The sequence below is a fragment of the Vidua macroura genome, chromosome 2 (assembly GCF_024509145.1).
Source record: "Vidua macroura isolate BioBank_ID:100142 chromosome 2, ASM2450914v1, whole genome shotgun sequence".
Taxonomy (NCBI): domain Eukaryota; kingdom Metazoa; phylum Chordata; class Aves; order Passeriformes; family Viduidae; genus Vidua; species Vidua macroura.
The window spans coordinates 27,268,965-27,283,773 of NC_071572.1; the positions used below are offsets into that span (position 1 = coordinate 27,268,965).

General features: G+C 38.8%; 1 protein-coding gene across 4 annotated transcripts in view; it reads right to left on the bottom strand.

Annotated features, from left to right (window-relative positions):
• The window catches only part of RGPD4 (RANBP2 like and GRIP domain containing 4), a 33,680-nt gene extending 19,329 nt beyond the window's left edge, over window positions 1-14,351 (bottom strand). The window contains exons 1-19 of one of the 4 annotated variants that reach the window (XM_053970817.1): window positions 14,173-14,351; window positions 11,557-11,624; window positions 10,909-11,020; window positions 9,861-10,013; window positions 8,781-9,011; window positions 8,195-8,340; window positions 6,590-6,782; window positions 5,798-5,888; window positions 4,718-4,927; window positions 4,016-4,194; window positions 3,754-3,929; window positions 3,320-3,443; window positions 2,816-2,977; window positions 2,315-2,452; window positions 2,078-2,224; window positions 1,475-1,657; window positions 1,309-1,392; window positions 689-824; window positions 419-516 (exon numbers count right to left, since the gene is read on the bottom strand). In XM_053970817.1, coding sequence (XP_053826792.1) covers window positions 419-516; window positions 689-824; window positions 1,309-1,392; window positions 1,475-1,657; window positions 2,078-2,224; window positions 2,315-2,452; window positions 2,816-2,977; window positions 3,320-3,443; window positions 3,754-3,929; window positions 4,016-4,194; window positions 4,718-4,927; window positions 5,798-5,888; window positions 6,590-6,782; window positions 8,195-8,340; window positions 8,781-9,011; window positions 9,861-10,013; window positions 10,909-11,020; window positions 11,557-11,624; window positions 14,173-14,247 — 2,706 coding nt within the window. In that variant the 5' untranslated portion in view covers window positions 14,248-14,351. The remainder of the gene's footprint in view (window positions 1-418; window positions 517-688; window positions 825-1,308; window positions 1,393-1,474; window positions 1,658-2,077; window positions 2,225-2,314; window positions 2,453-2,815; window positions 2,978-3,319; window positions 3,444-3,753; window positions 3,930-4,015; window positions 4,195-4,717; window positions 4,928-5,797; window positions 5,889-6,589; window positions 6,783-8,194; window positions 8,341-8,780; window positions 9,012-9,860; window positions 10,014-10,908; window positions 11,021-11,556; window positions 11,625-14,172) is intronic. The other 3 variants (XM_053970816.1, XM_053970818.1, XM_053970819.1) reach the window with 3 other exon arrangements.
• Window positions 14,352-14,809: the final 458 nt, after the last annotated feature.

The following is a 14,809-nucleotide window of genomic DNA, read 5'->3' on the forward strand; positions in this document are numbered from 1 at the left end:
AGGCATGCTTTCAAGTTTAAGCCTAAACCAGTTTTACCTTAGTTTAAAACTTGATGGGCATTTGAGAACAAACATTGAAAAGGGGGCACAATATGAATGGGTTTTCCATGAAAAAAAGCTCTGAAAACCCCATTTTCTTTTGCCACACAATTAAGGGGGGGAATAGTTAAGTGCTATCATACATACCTGGTAGGAGAAATGTACACACACAAAATATATTTTTCTAGCTTTTCCACTCAAACTCCATATCCCAGAAGTTAAGCAGGGAGACAAATTATAATTTTATCCCTAGCAGTTTAAATTGACCAAATACTACATAAGGAACTGCAATTGCATCCAGCTATGTACAGAATCAAAACCAGTCAGTCATTTTCAGGAGATCATTTGAAGCAATTTAAATAAATAAATTTATTCTCACCTTTGCTGGTGTTACATTGGTTGCAGCAGTTCCCAGAAGATACTGAGAGTTATAGGCAGGTGACTGACTGTAGAATACAGATGGGCCAGTGGTAGCAACTAAAAAGGAACACCAGGAAAACAGTTAGCACTTATCTTTTCTTGTTGTTTTCTACATACTCTTCCCAGCAATCAGTTTTTAACTGTGAATCATTAAAACATTTCAACATTATTTTCAAGAGTCTTATTTGATTTAGCTAAGCATTTAGATAAAAATTCTGCAGCAACTTGCCTGTTAAGGGGGCTTCATGAAGATTTTGTGCTCTCTGGTAACTGTCTGGTATTGCATCAGTTCCATAGTTTTCAGCAGGCCACCGATGAGATGCATTTGCGTTGGAATTATTAAGTTTCATTTCTTGCATTTCATTCTGTTGAGACAGGGTGCCAAGCAAGAGTGTAAATATCTATTGCACAGGTATTTGTCAAAGAAAATATAAGGCATCATCACCACCCTTTTGCTATTCAAAAGCATGTTCACTCCGGTGTATGGGGGTAATTAAAAAAAAACCTGCCAGATCATGCAAGACATGGCCAAGGAGTACAAAGTACTTCCATAGTATTCTAAAGCCAGAACAAGCCAGTAAAAAATCCAGAACCAAGTGGATAAGCTGATAAAAGCAAAATTCTTTCCACGTACAGAAAGAGTCCCTTAGATGAGCTGCCTTAGCACTCCTGTCCAAGTCCCAAAGAGGAACTTTTAAGCAAAAGGATTTACTCTGGTACTCATTTTAGGCAGATATATACAGAAAGTAATTCTACGAATTGTAAGTTAGCCCATGCTCTTATCACTAGATCCTTGCTGTAACTAAAAGGCCAACAGTTCACTAGTGAATATGGTGACAGAACTTTTACCTTTAAAGCTTCCACTTGCTGACAAATCATTTGAAGTATAGATTTATGGTCTTCTGCCCACTGAGGGGGAGTTTTCGGAGAGAACTAGGAAAAGAAAAGTTAATTGATTCATTTGAATTTTTCTTACGAGGTAACAATTCCCCGAAATAATAACTAGCTAACATACCTTGTAAGTCTTAGTTGGTGAAAAAGAGAACTTGGTTGGTGATGGAGTGGAATGTTTCATTGCTGAATCTACAGTTCGTGACAGACCGTTTCTGAAGGCAAGACTTCCCTCTTCACCATTCTCACCAAGTTCCTGGATCACTGTATCTAACACTTCCCTCACAGTTTCAAGAGACACTGGCAACTAGAAAGTTTTTTCAAACATGAGTCATGACTGCAATTCTCCCTCAGAATAAGACAAACTACATTTAGAATTGTGGCTATTGAGCAATTCACAAGTCTTTCATTACATAAATACTGGGGTTTTTTTCAGCAAAGCTCTTAGCTTGTTCGGATTCACATAAGAAAACAACTCACAAACTATTTTTTTTTTCAAACTATCAAACTAAAAGACAGTGCCAAAAGCTATTTGTTTACATTAAAGCTTTCATCCACAGGGTAGCCAGGATACCACATGATCTGGTAGGTTACAGAAGTTACCCAGAATTTAACTTGCCTGAAAACCTGGAAAAAACTACCTTGAATGCAAAGAATTTTGTTTTTCAAACAGTAATCTAAGCTACTGCGTTACTTAGAAGAAGTTTTTAAAGCAAGAATTGCTTACTTTCTCAGTAACTGACATATCTGAGGAGCTTTCCGCAATAATTTTCATTAGATAATACTTGGCTTTAAGAAGGTAAGTTTTATGCTCCTCATGTTCTTCTGGCAGCATGACATCATTTTCAATCTCTTCTGCTTTTCTTTGGAAAATCTAAAGAACAGGATGCAGAGTAAATAGTATCAGTCAGAAGGAAACTGAATAAAGAGAAGCATTTCTGGGTAATGCAACTTACAAACTTACCAGGGCAAGATTCCAGTATGACACCACATTCTCAATAGCTTCAAATGCTATTAAAGCATCATCAGTTTTACCATCAACTGCATCCAACATAGCAAATGCTATCTGTGCCTCTTCTTCATATGCTGCAACCTGAAAGACCTACAAATAAAGTGAAGGAAAACTTGTATTTCACAATGGAACAACATAACCTTCTTTCCTGTAATACTGGGAGAATTCTTTTTCAAGAAAGTTGGTACTGGGGGTGTTCAGTGCCTTCAAATCATAAATACCATTTCAAAGGTAAGACCAAAGTTACAAGGAGAGAATTTTCCCTCTTTTTTAAAACACTATTACCAAATCTCAACTTTAAGAGTCTCACAGTAGTACAAACATGGAATAGTACAATGTAGACAAAAATCCCACAACTGTGTACATTTCTGACACAGACCCTTCTCTTCAGCCTTGGCTCAACTGACTGAATGTCTACACTATTGAGTAAATATCAATTGAGTGAATATCTACCTGAATGTCTACACTATGGAAGTGTTTGAAGAGAGGATCAGTAGGTTCAGAAATACTCCTCTTCTTTTTGATAATTTCCAGCATAGGCAGAACTTTCTTCCAGTAGTAGACGCTTCGCCCAATATATTCCTTCTGGTCATAGAAGGAATTAAGGTTAATTCCCTGGTGAAGAAGAGGGAATAGATGCAGATGTTATTTCAACAAATGCAAGTCAAAATGCTATTCCTACATACCCTTCTCCTATTTTCTTTAAGAGTAACAAAGTCCTTCTCTGACATTAAGCAGAGTAGCTATGTTAAGTAACATACATGTAGAAAATAACACTACAGTTTAAGACAAGAGTACTTCATAGAGTGACTAGAACAATAAATTTGCCTGATAAAATAATCAGCTCTTCTTAATAATACACATTCATCCCATCCCCCATACCCTCAGTCTGTTCATAATTGATAAAATAAGAAAAACACTTTTACTTCCATGTATTTAAAAATAATCTCAGCTTACTGTTTTCTGCAAGCTTTTTGCCCAGTATATGATTAAGGCAGGTTGAAGGCCATGCTTGTCCAGTGTTCGCAGAGTACTTATGCCATGCTGTACAATAAGCCTCAGCTTTGCTGCTGTTCCTGGTCTGAATATCAGAAAAAACATTCCTTGATTAGTATTTTGTGGTTTTCATCTGTTCACATACCACTCACTTGATGAATACAGCCTGCAGCTGCATCCTAATTTGCCTCTAGGTAAAAAATGCACTGTTAGAAATGAAAATTCCCTTTACAGAAATCTTTCAAGCATATCAAGTCCCTACTACAAAAAAGATTTAATGTAAAAAATATGTCCAAAAAATTAATTTTACAAGAATCTATAGGGACAATCCAAACTGCTGTAGCAGATACTCCCTAAAGGCATGATCAAACATTTCCAAACTGAAAAAGCCTTACACTGATTTTCTCTGAAGGAGAGTACGAACAGCATCCCACCAGGATCTTTGCTTTTCAGTATAGAGTTGTTTGCATATTGGCAATGGTAAGAATTGAGGCTGATGTGCACTGTAGTGAGAATTAAACTTCTCTTGCAGTTGTAAGTTGCTAGTGAATATCACCCCAAGTAGGAATACCTGTTTTTAAAAAAATAAATTAAAGTTATTAATTATCAAAAAACTTAATTTGTACAGTACCTTAAAAAACTTTAAAGTTCACTTACTTCAAGGTCTAACAGGCAAATAGATTCAGGAGCATCTGTCTCAAGTCTTGATGTTTCTTGAGGCAAGTGAAAAAGCTGTTTTAACCATTTGCGCATGGGGGGTAAGACTGACATAGAGTTCCACTGCAAGCCAAGCCACACAAGGTGCTGGAGACTGCCATTGTGCAATCGAACGGCACCTATGCAAAAAAAACAAGGTTGGATGACAAAGTCAGTTTCCTGCAAGCCCTCAACACTACTATCTGATCAAAGCTGGGTTTCACATTGCACTCTGTCAGAGAAGCCAAAGATACTTTAAGACCAATGAGCATCAAGACTCCAGGTTTCACTTACAAAGGGGTTACAAACTTCAGTATAGATAAACATACCAAGTTCATCTAAGTGCTTAAAGCCATCAACTGCTTAAGCTTCTGAGGGGATGACTCTCATCTCCATTCTCACCTTATTCAGTCCAATAGACACCTAATTTTAGCAAACCTATTTACTTCTCCAAAAATCCTTAAGGAACTACTGAAGAAGCACTTCTTTACATTGCAATAAAGTATAAGTCTTTCCTATGATATTAAGGCAACTTTAGACAGCTATTCCAGGTATTTGTCTTTTGTTGCAGTACAAGTATTTGTGTACCTCTTCCACAAGTATTTGCAGAAGAGGTTCTGGTACACAAAGCTGTGTTGAGTTTCAGAAAGTAACACTTCTTACCAATATCGTATTTGTGAAGTTCCATTTGCACTGGTGCTTGTGTACTGACATTTCCAATATCATCTGTGCCAATAAAAGACCTCTCTCTAGAAGCTCCACTCTCAAACAGGCTATCAAACAATGCAGATGAGCCGCTCTTGTTTGCAAATGATTCCACAATCTCTTTAAAGAAGTCTTGCTTGCCATGACTTAAGTTCAGCAGCATATGACCTAGAAAACAAAAATATCACTTCACATAAATAAAACAATAAACACAAGGAAAGCAGTATTTGCTATGCTGGACCCCTCTTTGCTACTGAAGGCTGGATGGGAATCAGGATTTCCCCTTATGAAACCTACAGACTGTGCAGGTATGTTCTCCCTGTAATTAGGTCAGTGTTTCAGCACATAGGCTTGCCAAGCTTTTAGTGACAACAACCCCAAAGAATTTGTAAATACAGTTCTTTAGGAAAATAAAGCCCTTCTACCATGACTATTCTAAGGGCATTGCAAGTGACCTTATAGCTGTAATACAGGCAGAAGTCTGCATTAATGAAATCCATTCTGAAGTAAATGAACCTGATGTCTGGCTGCTTCATCTGTTTTCATCTAGGCTCTCTAAGAATTTTGTAGACTGAAACACTGTCGATACTTGGCAGGAAAAAGAACAAAGCTGATGAACAAGTGAAAGGATGAAAAGATCAGGGAAACAAACTAGTATTTTCTTTCCCTCCTGGAGCTAACAATACTTGCAAAATAGCATCAGCAGGCAGAAGCCATTTCCAGTAGATTTAACAGACAATAGAAGCTAAATTCTACCTTAGCATGCTAGAAAGTCAAAAAGGAGGAAAAAACCCAACCACTATTGAAACAAGGAGAACATACTCTACCACCAGCTTAAGAGGAGAAAAATAACTTTAGGTGTCAGAACCAAACTACTGCTTTGTTTTACATATGTAGTCAGAATCTATACTTTATATCTTTACTATATATTGGAGTGATAATGTTACAAGATACACAAATGTGTTCTTTAACAAATCTTAAGACTTTACAGTAAATCTGCAGCACTAAAATGGAACTATGCAGCTATTTTTTTATTACCAGACTGGCTTTTTCGATCACAGGCCAACATTTCTAGCATATCTTGTCCGGTTTGATCCCCCTTTATGAGTTTTGACTTTGGTTTAGGAACCTGGTGAAGTAAGGAGAAAATTGTTAGAGGTTTTTCACAGTAAGAGCAGGACATCTAAATGAGCCTTAGGAATTAGGAAATAAGCTTGCTTTTAGCATTAGAAAGCTATAAGAAAACAGGCATTATTCATTCTGAAGGTACATATATTGGGTTGTGGTTCTGTCTGGGATGGGCAAAGAGAGCAGGGAACCCACCTAAAGTACACAGATATGCAAGTATAGCTATTGAAAGTAACTAAGTGTACACAAGAGTAAGTAATACCTTCAATGCAAGCAATGATATAAAAAGGACAGCCAAGGCAAAGAATTCATAAGGCAGAGAACCTTAATTTTTAAAAAAATCTGTTGTCTATCCAGCAAGTATATGGGAACTATTCAATTCCTCTCCTTCCCTCCCTATAGGAGTAACACTCAACATGTGTACTTGTATTATGAAAAAGGAAATATACTGCAGGAAATGAATGCACTAATACTTAAGAACCAGGTTACTCTGGCAAGGGGAACAATTGAAGGTATACTTTCACCCTATTTGTGTAATTTGAAACTTAAACAATTGTGAGAGAGTTTGGCGAGTGAGGAGAGAGTTCTCCTTTAGATACACAAATACTAGTTCATCTCAGGAATATGGGAATTCAACACATGCACAGCTAAAAAATTTCAAGAAAAGCATCAACTGAAGGCTTAGACTGAAAAATCATTTACCTGAAAACTCAGGAGATAACACAATGCTGCTAGTTCACACATAGCTCTCCACTGTGTCTCATTGTCTTGGGCCATTTTCAGCAGCAAAGCTCCAGCATGCATGTACAGCTGTCCTTTCATTTCCACATAAGTACGAGACAACTCATCAGCTGCACTCACATATGGTTTTACTGAATGAAGCGCACGATCAAAACTAAAATGCAGAGAAGACTAATTCTAAACAGAGTCCTGGTAAAAGCTATAGCAGCTGATTTTGGTTCATGCTATTTAACTGTCAATTAACTAACTTAATGAGTCAATGTTAAATACTGTTTCTATTGCTTAAACCCAAGTTACTAGAAAGTATAATCACCTCAAACTCCCAAAGCTCTCAAGTTTATTTAAGTAAATATTACCTAGATACTTAGTCTTTTTCATGACATTTTTGCACAGCTACTTTTAAAACTATTGTCCTGAAGCATGTGGAAAAAACTTGTTTACTACTGCAGATTTAGAGACATACAGGAGGTATTATTGATTCTGCCCTTTCTTTTCGTATCAGAAAGATCCACAATACTGTTTAACAGGCTCTTCAAAAAAAAAGAAGGTACTACAGAAACTCTAGTGCCTGTAGATTACTATACAATTCCCACTCAGGAGAGGGCTTCCAGAAAACAGTTACAACCATTATTCAATTACTGGACAAGGCTGTAATGGCTGTTAGCATTGCCATGATCTGGAAGTGCTTCAGATGTGAACATCTCAAAACACTCCAATAAATCAGAAGCAGAAAACCCAACATGGTCAATGTTAGAGGAGAAAAATAAAACAAAACATACTTGGGCATTATATATTGCTCATCCATTCTGTACTGCTTCAAATACTCATGCAAGATTAACAGACTCAAGAATATTTTTACAGAACGCAATATAACAGCCATTATACTACTGAGGAACAACAATAATTTAACAAAAACCAGTAACATAGGAAAGATAATGGCAAGAAAGAAACAGCTCAAAATCAAATTACTGACTAAAAACACTGTTTTGTACTATAGGTGCACTGCAGATAGTAAGCCTTTAAGCCAGCTCTAACACCACCAGTTTTCTCTGAAGGAGGCTATTCTTGCTTCAGGTGGTTTCATCCCTCCCCATTATACTATATACACAAAGTTCCTAATTACTCCAGTGTGCTGTGTTATTTAAGAATAGACTGACTAGGACGAAGTTGATACACAAGACATAGTTTTGGCTTTTCAGTTAGACTTTTGTTGCTTTGTTTGGATTGGAATTTTTTGGGTCAGTGTTTATTTCCAACTGTCTGGGAAATCCGGATTAGTCAATTGCTGAAGTACAGAACAACTTTTTTAACCAAAGGAAAATAAGGTACAAAGACCCAGGATATAAATGAGTCTTCTCCATGGCTGTGTGCTGACCATTCAAACATCTGTCAAAAGATAGCTTGGGATTCACACCCAGTAAGAACCACTCTTGGTGGTCAGGACAGAGACTATCCTCTCCCATCCAAAAACAAGATCAGCTGTGAAACAGAAGCTTGGCAGATGTTATGTGACCCCAAACAATTCTTAGAGTGCTTTTTCTTACTACAGAGAAGTTTAAACAGTACCTTTCAAGTGCCTCTCTGCACTCCTGAACATCTCTAGAAGAAAGTGTCAGTTTGACAAAGCTGGAATAGGCCAGCAGATGATCTTTCTTGATAGTTCTCCAGTTATTTTTATCATACTCCAAGTCTTGTAAAGATTCCAGATATTCCTAAAGAAGAAAGTTCATCACAGGATAAGGAACAGTCATCCTTCCATGAAGACAAGGGCAGTACTTCTCCAAAACACACTAGAAGCATTTATTGCATAATCCAGTTTCACAGGTGAGACCTTAACATATTCTTCAGCAGAAAAAATTCCAGGGAACTACTTGTTTGAGCAATTTTATCCCTAATGGAACTGCTGTGTCTAACTCAGCTTTTGAAGTTAGAAACTCAATAGCTCTATAAAGTTTAGTTTTAGGGAGAAAATTCCAATTAAAAAAAAAAAAAAAACACAAGAAGTATTTTGTAGTTCCACTGGTTTCAGTAGACTTTCATTTGAAGGAGTTAAATCCCTTGAGAAATAGCTGTCAGAATAAGGACACTAAGAGAAATAGACCAGGTAAAAAGATATGGAAGACTACCACAGGATCAAAATATGATTAAACACCTCAAATGTCTCTACAACACAGGAACACCATTCCAAGCTTGACTGCAAAGGTATTCTCTTCTCTGCCTCCTGACAATGGAGCACAGCATCCTTTAATCTGTTATTTGAACGATAGAGTGCAACTAGTCTGATGTTTATGTAGACATCATCTGGTCTTGCATAAAGTTCTGCTTGAATCAAGTCAAAAAGCTGATTCCACCCATCTTCACCTTTACAATCCAGTAACTGCTCCTGTTGAAACATGAAGGCAACATGTTAAGATTTCATTTCCCACATCAGTCTTTTGAGCAACTACAGTACTAGGTGTCATTCTTTCCTCTACTACATAGACTACATTGCTCTAGCTACAGTACTCTTAATAGCTTTCAGGTACTACATGAAGTTTGATGAAATACTCAGATACTTAAAAATGTATATGACTATCATAGAAGAAAAATTCTCAGAAGAATTTGCCTCTTACCAAGAGAGACATGCTTCTCAAAACATTTGGTTCAGTGACAGCAGACCATGCCATAGACTACCTTGTTTTAAAAAAACCCAGACACCTTGAGACTTCAATGTGGCTGCTGCCCAAAATTACACAAAATTAAAAAGCTATACAAGATTAACATACCGGTGCAAAAGTGACATTGCATGGTGCAAAATATTTACAAGGTATTTGAGAATTACAGCATTTCTCATATTCCACAGAAATGATCATAATACAGATTTAAAAACAAAAAAGCAGTGTAAAGCAAGAAAGTCTGAGTTCACAGATCAGCTACCTTCCTGCCAGTGACACAATGGAAAGAACAAGTGACACCTGTCTAGTCTTTAACTTCTTGACTGTGATAAATAATTTCTCAGCATTTTGCAAGAGAATTAAACTTGAAACATTAGAAAGGGTATGAAAGCATGCAGCTGCAGCTTCCTTTAAAATTGGACAAAAATGTCAGACCAGAAGAAGTATAACATCTAATTAATGTTAAAGATGCTAAAATAATTTAGTGAGAGTTTTGCTTGAGGTCACATGCAAAAGGCACTCCAGACAGGTGCTGAAAGTTTATTCAAGCCTTTGAACAAAGGTAATTTTGAACTTACCTTCAACCTGTAAATAGCAGGGCTTCCAGGAAAGAGCTTAGCAGCTCTGTCAACCCAATATTTTGCTCTTCCATCAGTAACATCATTATTGCATAGTAACTCTGCAATCTTCAATACAAGATCTTTCTGTGTTGGGTTCAACTCCACAGAACGCTATTTTCCCCCCATGCAGACACAGGAGTAAAAAGAAAAAAAAAGGCAACTTTAACTTATGATCCATGTAGAACAGGTAAGAGTTACACTCCCACAAACATACCCAGTCATTCAAATTAGTTAAATCCGTAAATACAGAGTATTTAAGTAATGCCTTTCTACATGCTGCCACTAGTTTACAGCACCCAAATAAAACTGCTAAAATTCAGAAAAGCATAAGAGAAATAATTCAAACACCATTTCCTCAGAATCTATCACTAGCTACTGCTATACACAGACAGCAGGACTATAACGACCTCTAGTCTAGCCATGTGTAAAAACTTAAAAAAATTAAGACACAGTTTAAGAAGTGTGATAGCACTTCATACATAGAGTTGTATTGGCCAGACTTCTGAGCACATCTTTCTCTCTGAAACCAGAACAAAGGCAATCCAACTGGAAATTTGAGGTTTATATGCTTGCCTAATAGATATTAGATTTGTCCCTCCCTTCTGCACCTGCCCTCTTCAAAACCAACCAAACAAAAAACACAGTAAGTACAGCTTTCTAATAGCAACTAAACTCCAGTTGTCATCACAGCTTGCATTACAGGATTCTATGACAGTAGTCCGAGAGGCTGTGCATGACTTGGGGAGAATTTAACAGCAGGTAGCACAAAGATCAAGTCCAGAGGAAAAAAAAAAGAAGCAACTTCAAAATATACTACAGAAGCAAACAATATCAAGTGAAGAATCCTCTCTGCAGTGCTTCATGTGCTTTCCATTGTCAAATGTGTATGACACAGTTTTTCCAGGAGCGTGTTTTCTTCTATGGCTTTGAGAATGTTCTGCCACAGAAGGGTTTTAGAAGTCCATTTATAAAGGAATTAGGGGTTGTAGTTGAATGTAGTACTTACCTTGTAACACCCAAAAGCTTTTTCTATGTTATCCTCAGCTTCATAAATTTGTCCAAGAAATCTGTGTGCTTTGGGATCTCTCTCTTGCACATTGAGGTATGTAGATATGTATCTATGAAGGGGAAAAAAGTCAGTTTACTTGACCAGTATTTTTCACTAACATTCCCCCTCCCACCCAAGCTCTAATGGCAACTTTATCTGCCATACAGCACACACAGATATATTTTGTTCTAGATGCTTTGGCCAGACCACAGAAGTATAGACATGTTTCGTTCCAGGCATTTTGTCAGGACCTTTAAGCAAGCAGCAACATGGTTTATACCTGTACAAATGCTACTTACTCACCAGCCACTATTTCTGTTGATTAAAATAATGAAAGCAGGAATTTGTAGAAATGGTAAGAACTACTTAATACAACAAGCAAAAAACCAGCCAATTCAGCCAGATAAGTTTTTTCAGTACTATGTAGCTAATATTCTTTTAAATTATTGTTTTACAAAGATCTAAATAGCACTCAATGTCCACATTGACTGCTAGCTTAAAGCAGCATGATATTCATCTTGGTTTCTCTAGTCTACTTCATATAAACAAAGCTTTTCTTTTACACTTTAGAGAACAAAAAAACAAATGTCCATCAATGCATGTTACCTTTTAGCAAGTTCATATTCTTTTATTTCAAAATACAGCTTAGCAAAGAGGAATCCTTTCATCGATTTCTGAAGGAGAAAAACCACGACAAACACACTTTAGACATTCGGTACTTCAAAAGTAAATCCCTATTGAGTGACCTTTCTTTTCAGCAATGCCTAATACTCAAGTGACTGAATTTGACAATTTGTTATCAGCTCAAATCCATCCATCATATATAAGAGTTCATTTCTGAAAGATGTAGTTTTAAGAATTAAAAGAATAAAAAGAACAAAAGAATGAAAAGAATAAAAGTTTTTGATATAAAAAGGTTACTAGGAAGATAAGATTACAAGAGGAGAAAACAACAAGCCTTTATATACGGGGTACTTCACACATCACTCATTAAAGAGAGTGGAAGAATAGTGTCATCTACATGTAGTTTATTGCTTTGCAATAAAAAAAAAGTTATTCTACAAATCCAGAGAGAACTGCCATTTAGCCCTACTGTAGTGTACCGTCATTAGACACTACTGTTTAAGTATTCTTGAGGAAAAAGCAACTTTCATTTAAGTCATTCTCAATTTGGGTAAGAAATGCATTTATGCAGTAGTTGATTTCTGACTAAAATGACTTTAACATAAATAACCTAGGAGCAAGAGGTGAAACAATCTTCCTGTTACAAGGTAGTAAACAAAGCAGCCAAGGTGGCAGAAGCATGATCAGGAGGCAAAGTGAAAAGTGAGTTAAAGAACTGACAGAGTTACAAGCAAAAAGGTAGAAGTAAACCAAACAAATTTAAAGCTTGAGTTCTCAATATCAGTTCAAAAACAATTTTGCTTTTGAACAAAGAAATACTGGAGCTAGTTACATCTATGATTCCAAACAACTGTGTGTATTTTGAATTCACTTGAGTTATAAGTCTCCCTCCCTCTCTCACCACTGTTATTCATGCAAAATTTTTAGAAGCTTAAAATTTTAAAGTTAAAAATTAAAGCAGGCCTCCTAGGATACCTCAAGTTTCCAGACTGTATTTTTTGAAGCCTTTTATAAAAGAGAAACACTGAAGCATGTCAGAATGGAGCTGCATTTGGCATCTTCTTTTAAACATGGATGAAAGGAAACCTCAAAATATAAGCTCTGCAGCCTTATAAGTACCCCCCTCCTAAAATCAACACAATAGGAAAATCAGTAACATTTTCCACCAGTGACTGTGCTCAGACAATTAGTTGTAAGCATTACTTGTTAAAAAAAAAAAAAAAAAACTAAACATGTAAATATGCACCAGCTGGTCTTAAGCACAACAGGAGAGGATTTATTTTGTTGTTGAGCTCAGTAGGAACATCAAAACAATTAAAGAGCATCTATGATTCTGAGAGTAATGCCCTTGCCATTGGCTGCTCTAAACAGCATCCAAGGCAATTAAGCCACAGAACAACTTTGTTGCTGTTAGGAAAGAGATACAAATAATGTTGATGTACACAAGGCCCGCATAAAGGCCCTACTGCATAATGGTGAACATGGATGTATTCACACTATAGAACACAGTGCTGAATATTCTAACTAAAAAAAAAAAAAAAAAAAAAAAAATCAATTCAAGAGCAGTAGAACAGGATCTTTCAGGATTAAATAGCTCCATGAACTGCATCAGACTGCTCACTGTGATCCTTTTCCAGATACAATGAAAAATGGTAACAAATTATGCAGAGGTCCTCATCCTTCTAGGCAGTTACTAAAATACAACAGAAAGATTATTTTTTCCCAGTTCTTCCTTTCCTAGTACTGCTACAAAGACAAGAATATTAATGACACAACACATAAAAGAAAACCGAAAGTGTTTCACGTGTTCCTTGCTTCTTCTGAAAAAATGAAACCCGGGAATCTTTTTCTGAGAAACGAAACTCAGAAAACACAGGAACTAAACTCTTACAAAACTGAAGAAGTCTGTACTCAGAGAACTGATGGACTCTTTAAAACTACACTAGGGCTTACCAGCTGTAAATTACAGGTGCACAGCTCTAGTAAACCACTACTCCCAGGTCGGGAAAGCAGCTCCAGTACGCCAAACCCCTTAGCGCTTCCTCGGCTTCCCCTACCTCACTCGATTTACAGAGACCCTGAGAAATTACGCGCTCAGAAATACTCCCAAAGACACCATAACGCACAGAATATCAGAATACTCAGGAATGGAAGAGATCTCTGGCGATCGTCTAGTCCAACACCATGCAATGGCTCAGTCACCTAGGGCACGGGATACAGGCGCGTCCAGGTGGGTTTTGAGTATCTCCAGAAAGACATCCCTCCAGAGAGGGTTCCTTTTTCCCCTTACCGCCAAGGACGAGGACGGGCCAAGTAGACCAAGCCCCAGCACCGAGGCGCCGGGCTCGGCGCGGGGAGCCCGGAGAGAGCAGCCGCCCCCAGCCCAGCAGCGCGGGGGCAGCGAGCGCAGCCGCCCCCCGGCCCGGCGGCAGCGAGGCCCCCCCGCGGCGCGAGGGGCGGCGGTCCCTGAGGACGCGCGGCAGGGCCTCCACCGCCCCACGCGGGGCGGGCGCAGGAACGGGCCCCACACCGGCCGCACGGAGCGCCCGCAGCGCCGCCCGGGCCCGGCGAGGGCGGGCAACGCGAGGCCGCGCTCACCTCTCTGGGGGACGCAGCCGCGGCCTGCAAGGAGGCGACGTAGCGCTCCACCTCGGGCTTCGTTCGCCTCATCATGGCGCCGCCGCGCCGGCGGCGGGGACCGCGCCCGGCCTCTGTCGCGGCGGAACGCGCCTTCCCGGCCGGCCCGGCGGCCTTGGCCCGGCGCCTGCGGAGGGGAAGGAGGGAAGGAGGAAGGAAGCGCAGCAGCGACGCGGCCGCCGCGCGTTACGCAAGTTCCCGCTCAGCCGTGCGGCGCGCGCAGCCACGGCGCGCGCCCGCCGCCCGCCCCCCGTGTCAACGGCCGGGGGCGGGGCGGGACCTGGCCGGATGTGCGCATGCGCATGGCCGGGTGGGGGCGGGAGCCGGGGTAGAAAATGTGTCATGGAAAACTGTGAGAAGTGAAGTGTTAGCGTTTACTCACCTAAAATTACAATAAACTCACCTCAGTGATATATAAAAATATATATGATGATAACATATTTATAACCTAAATAATATACTCTATATATGTGTATATATATGGATCTGTATTTAGATAACAAATTTTTGCCAAAAGCTAAGTAATAGTTCTGGCACCCTCACCATAAGAAGGACATGGAACTGTTGGAGCAAGTCCAGAGGAGAGACACGAAGTTGA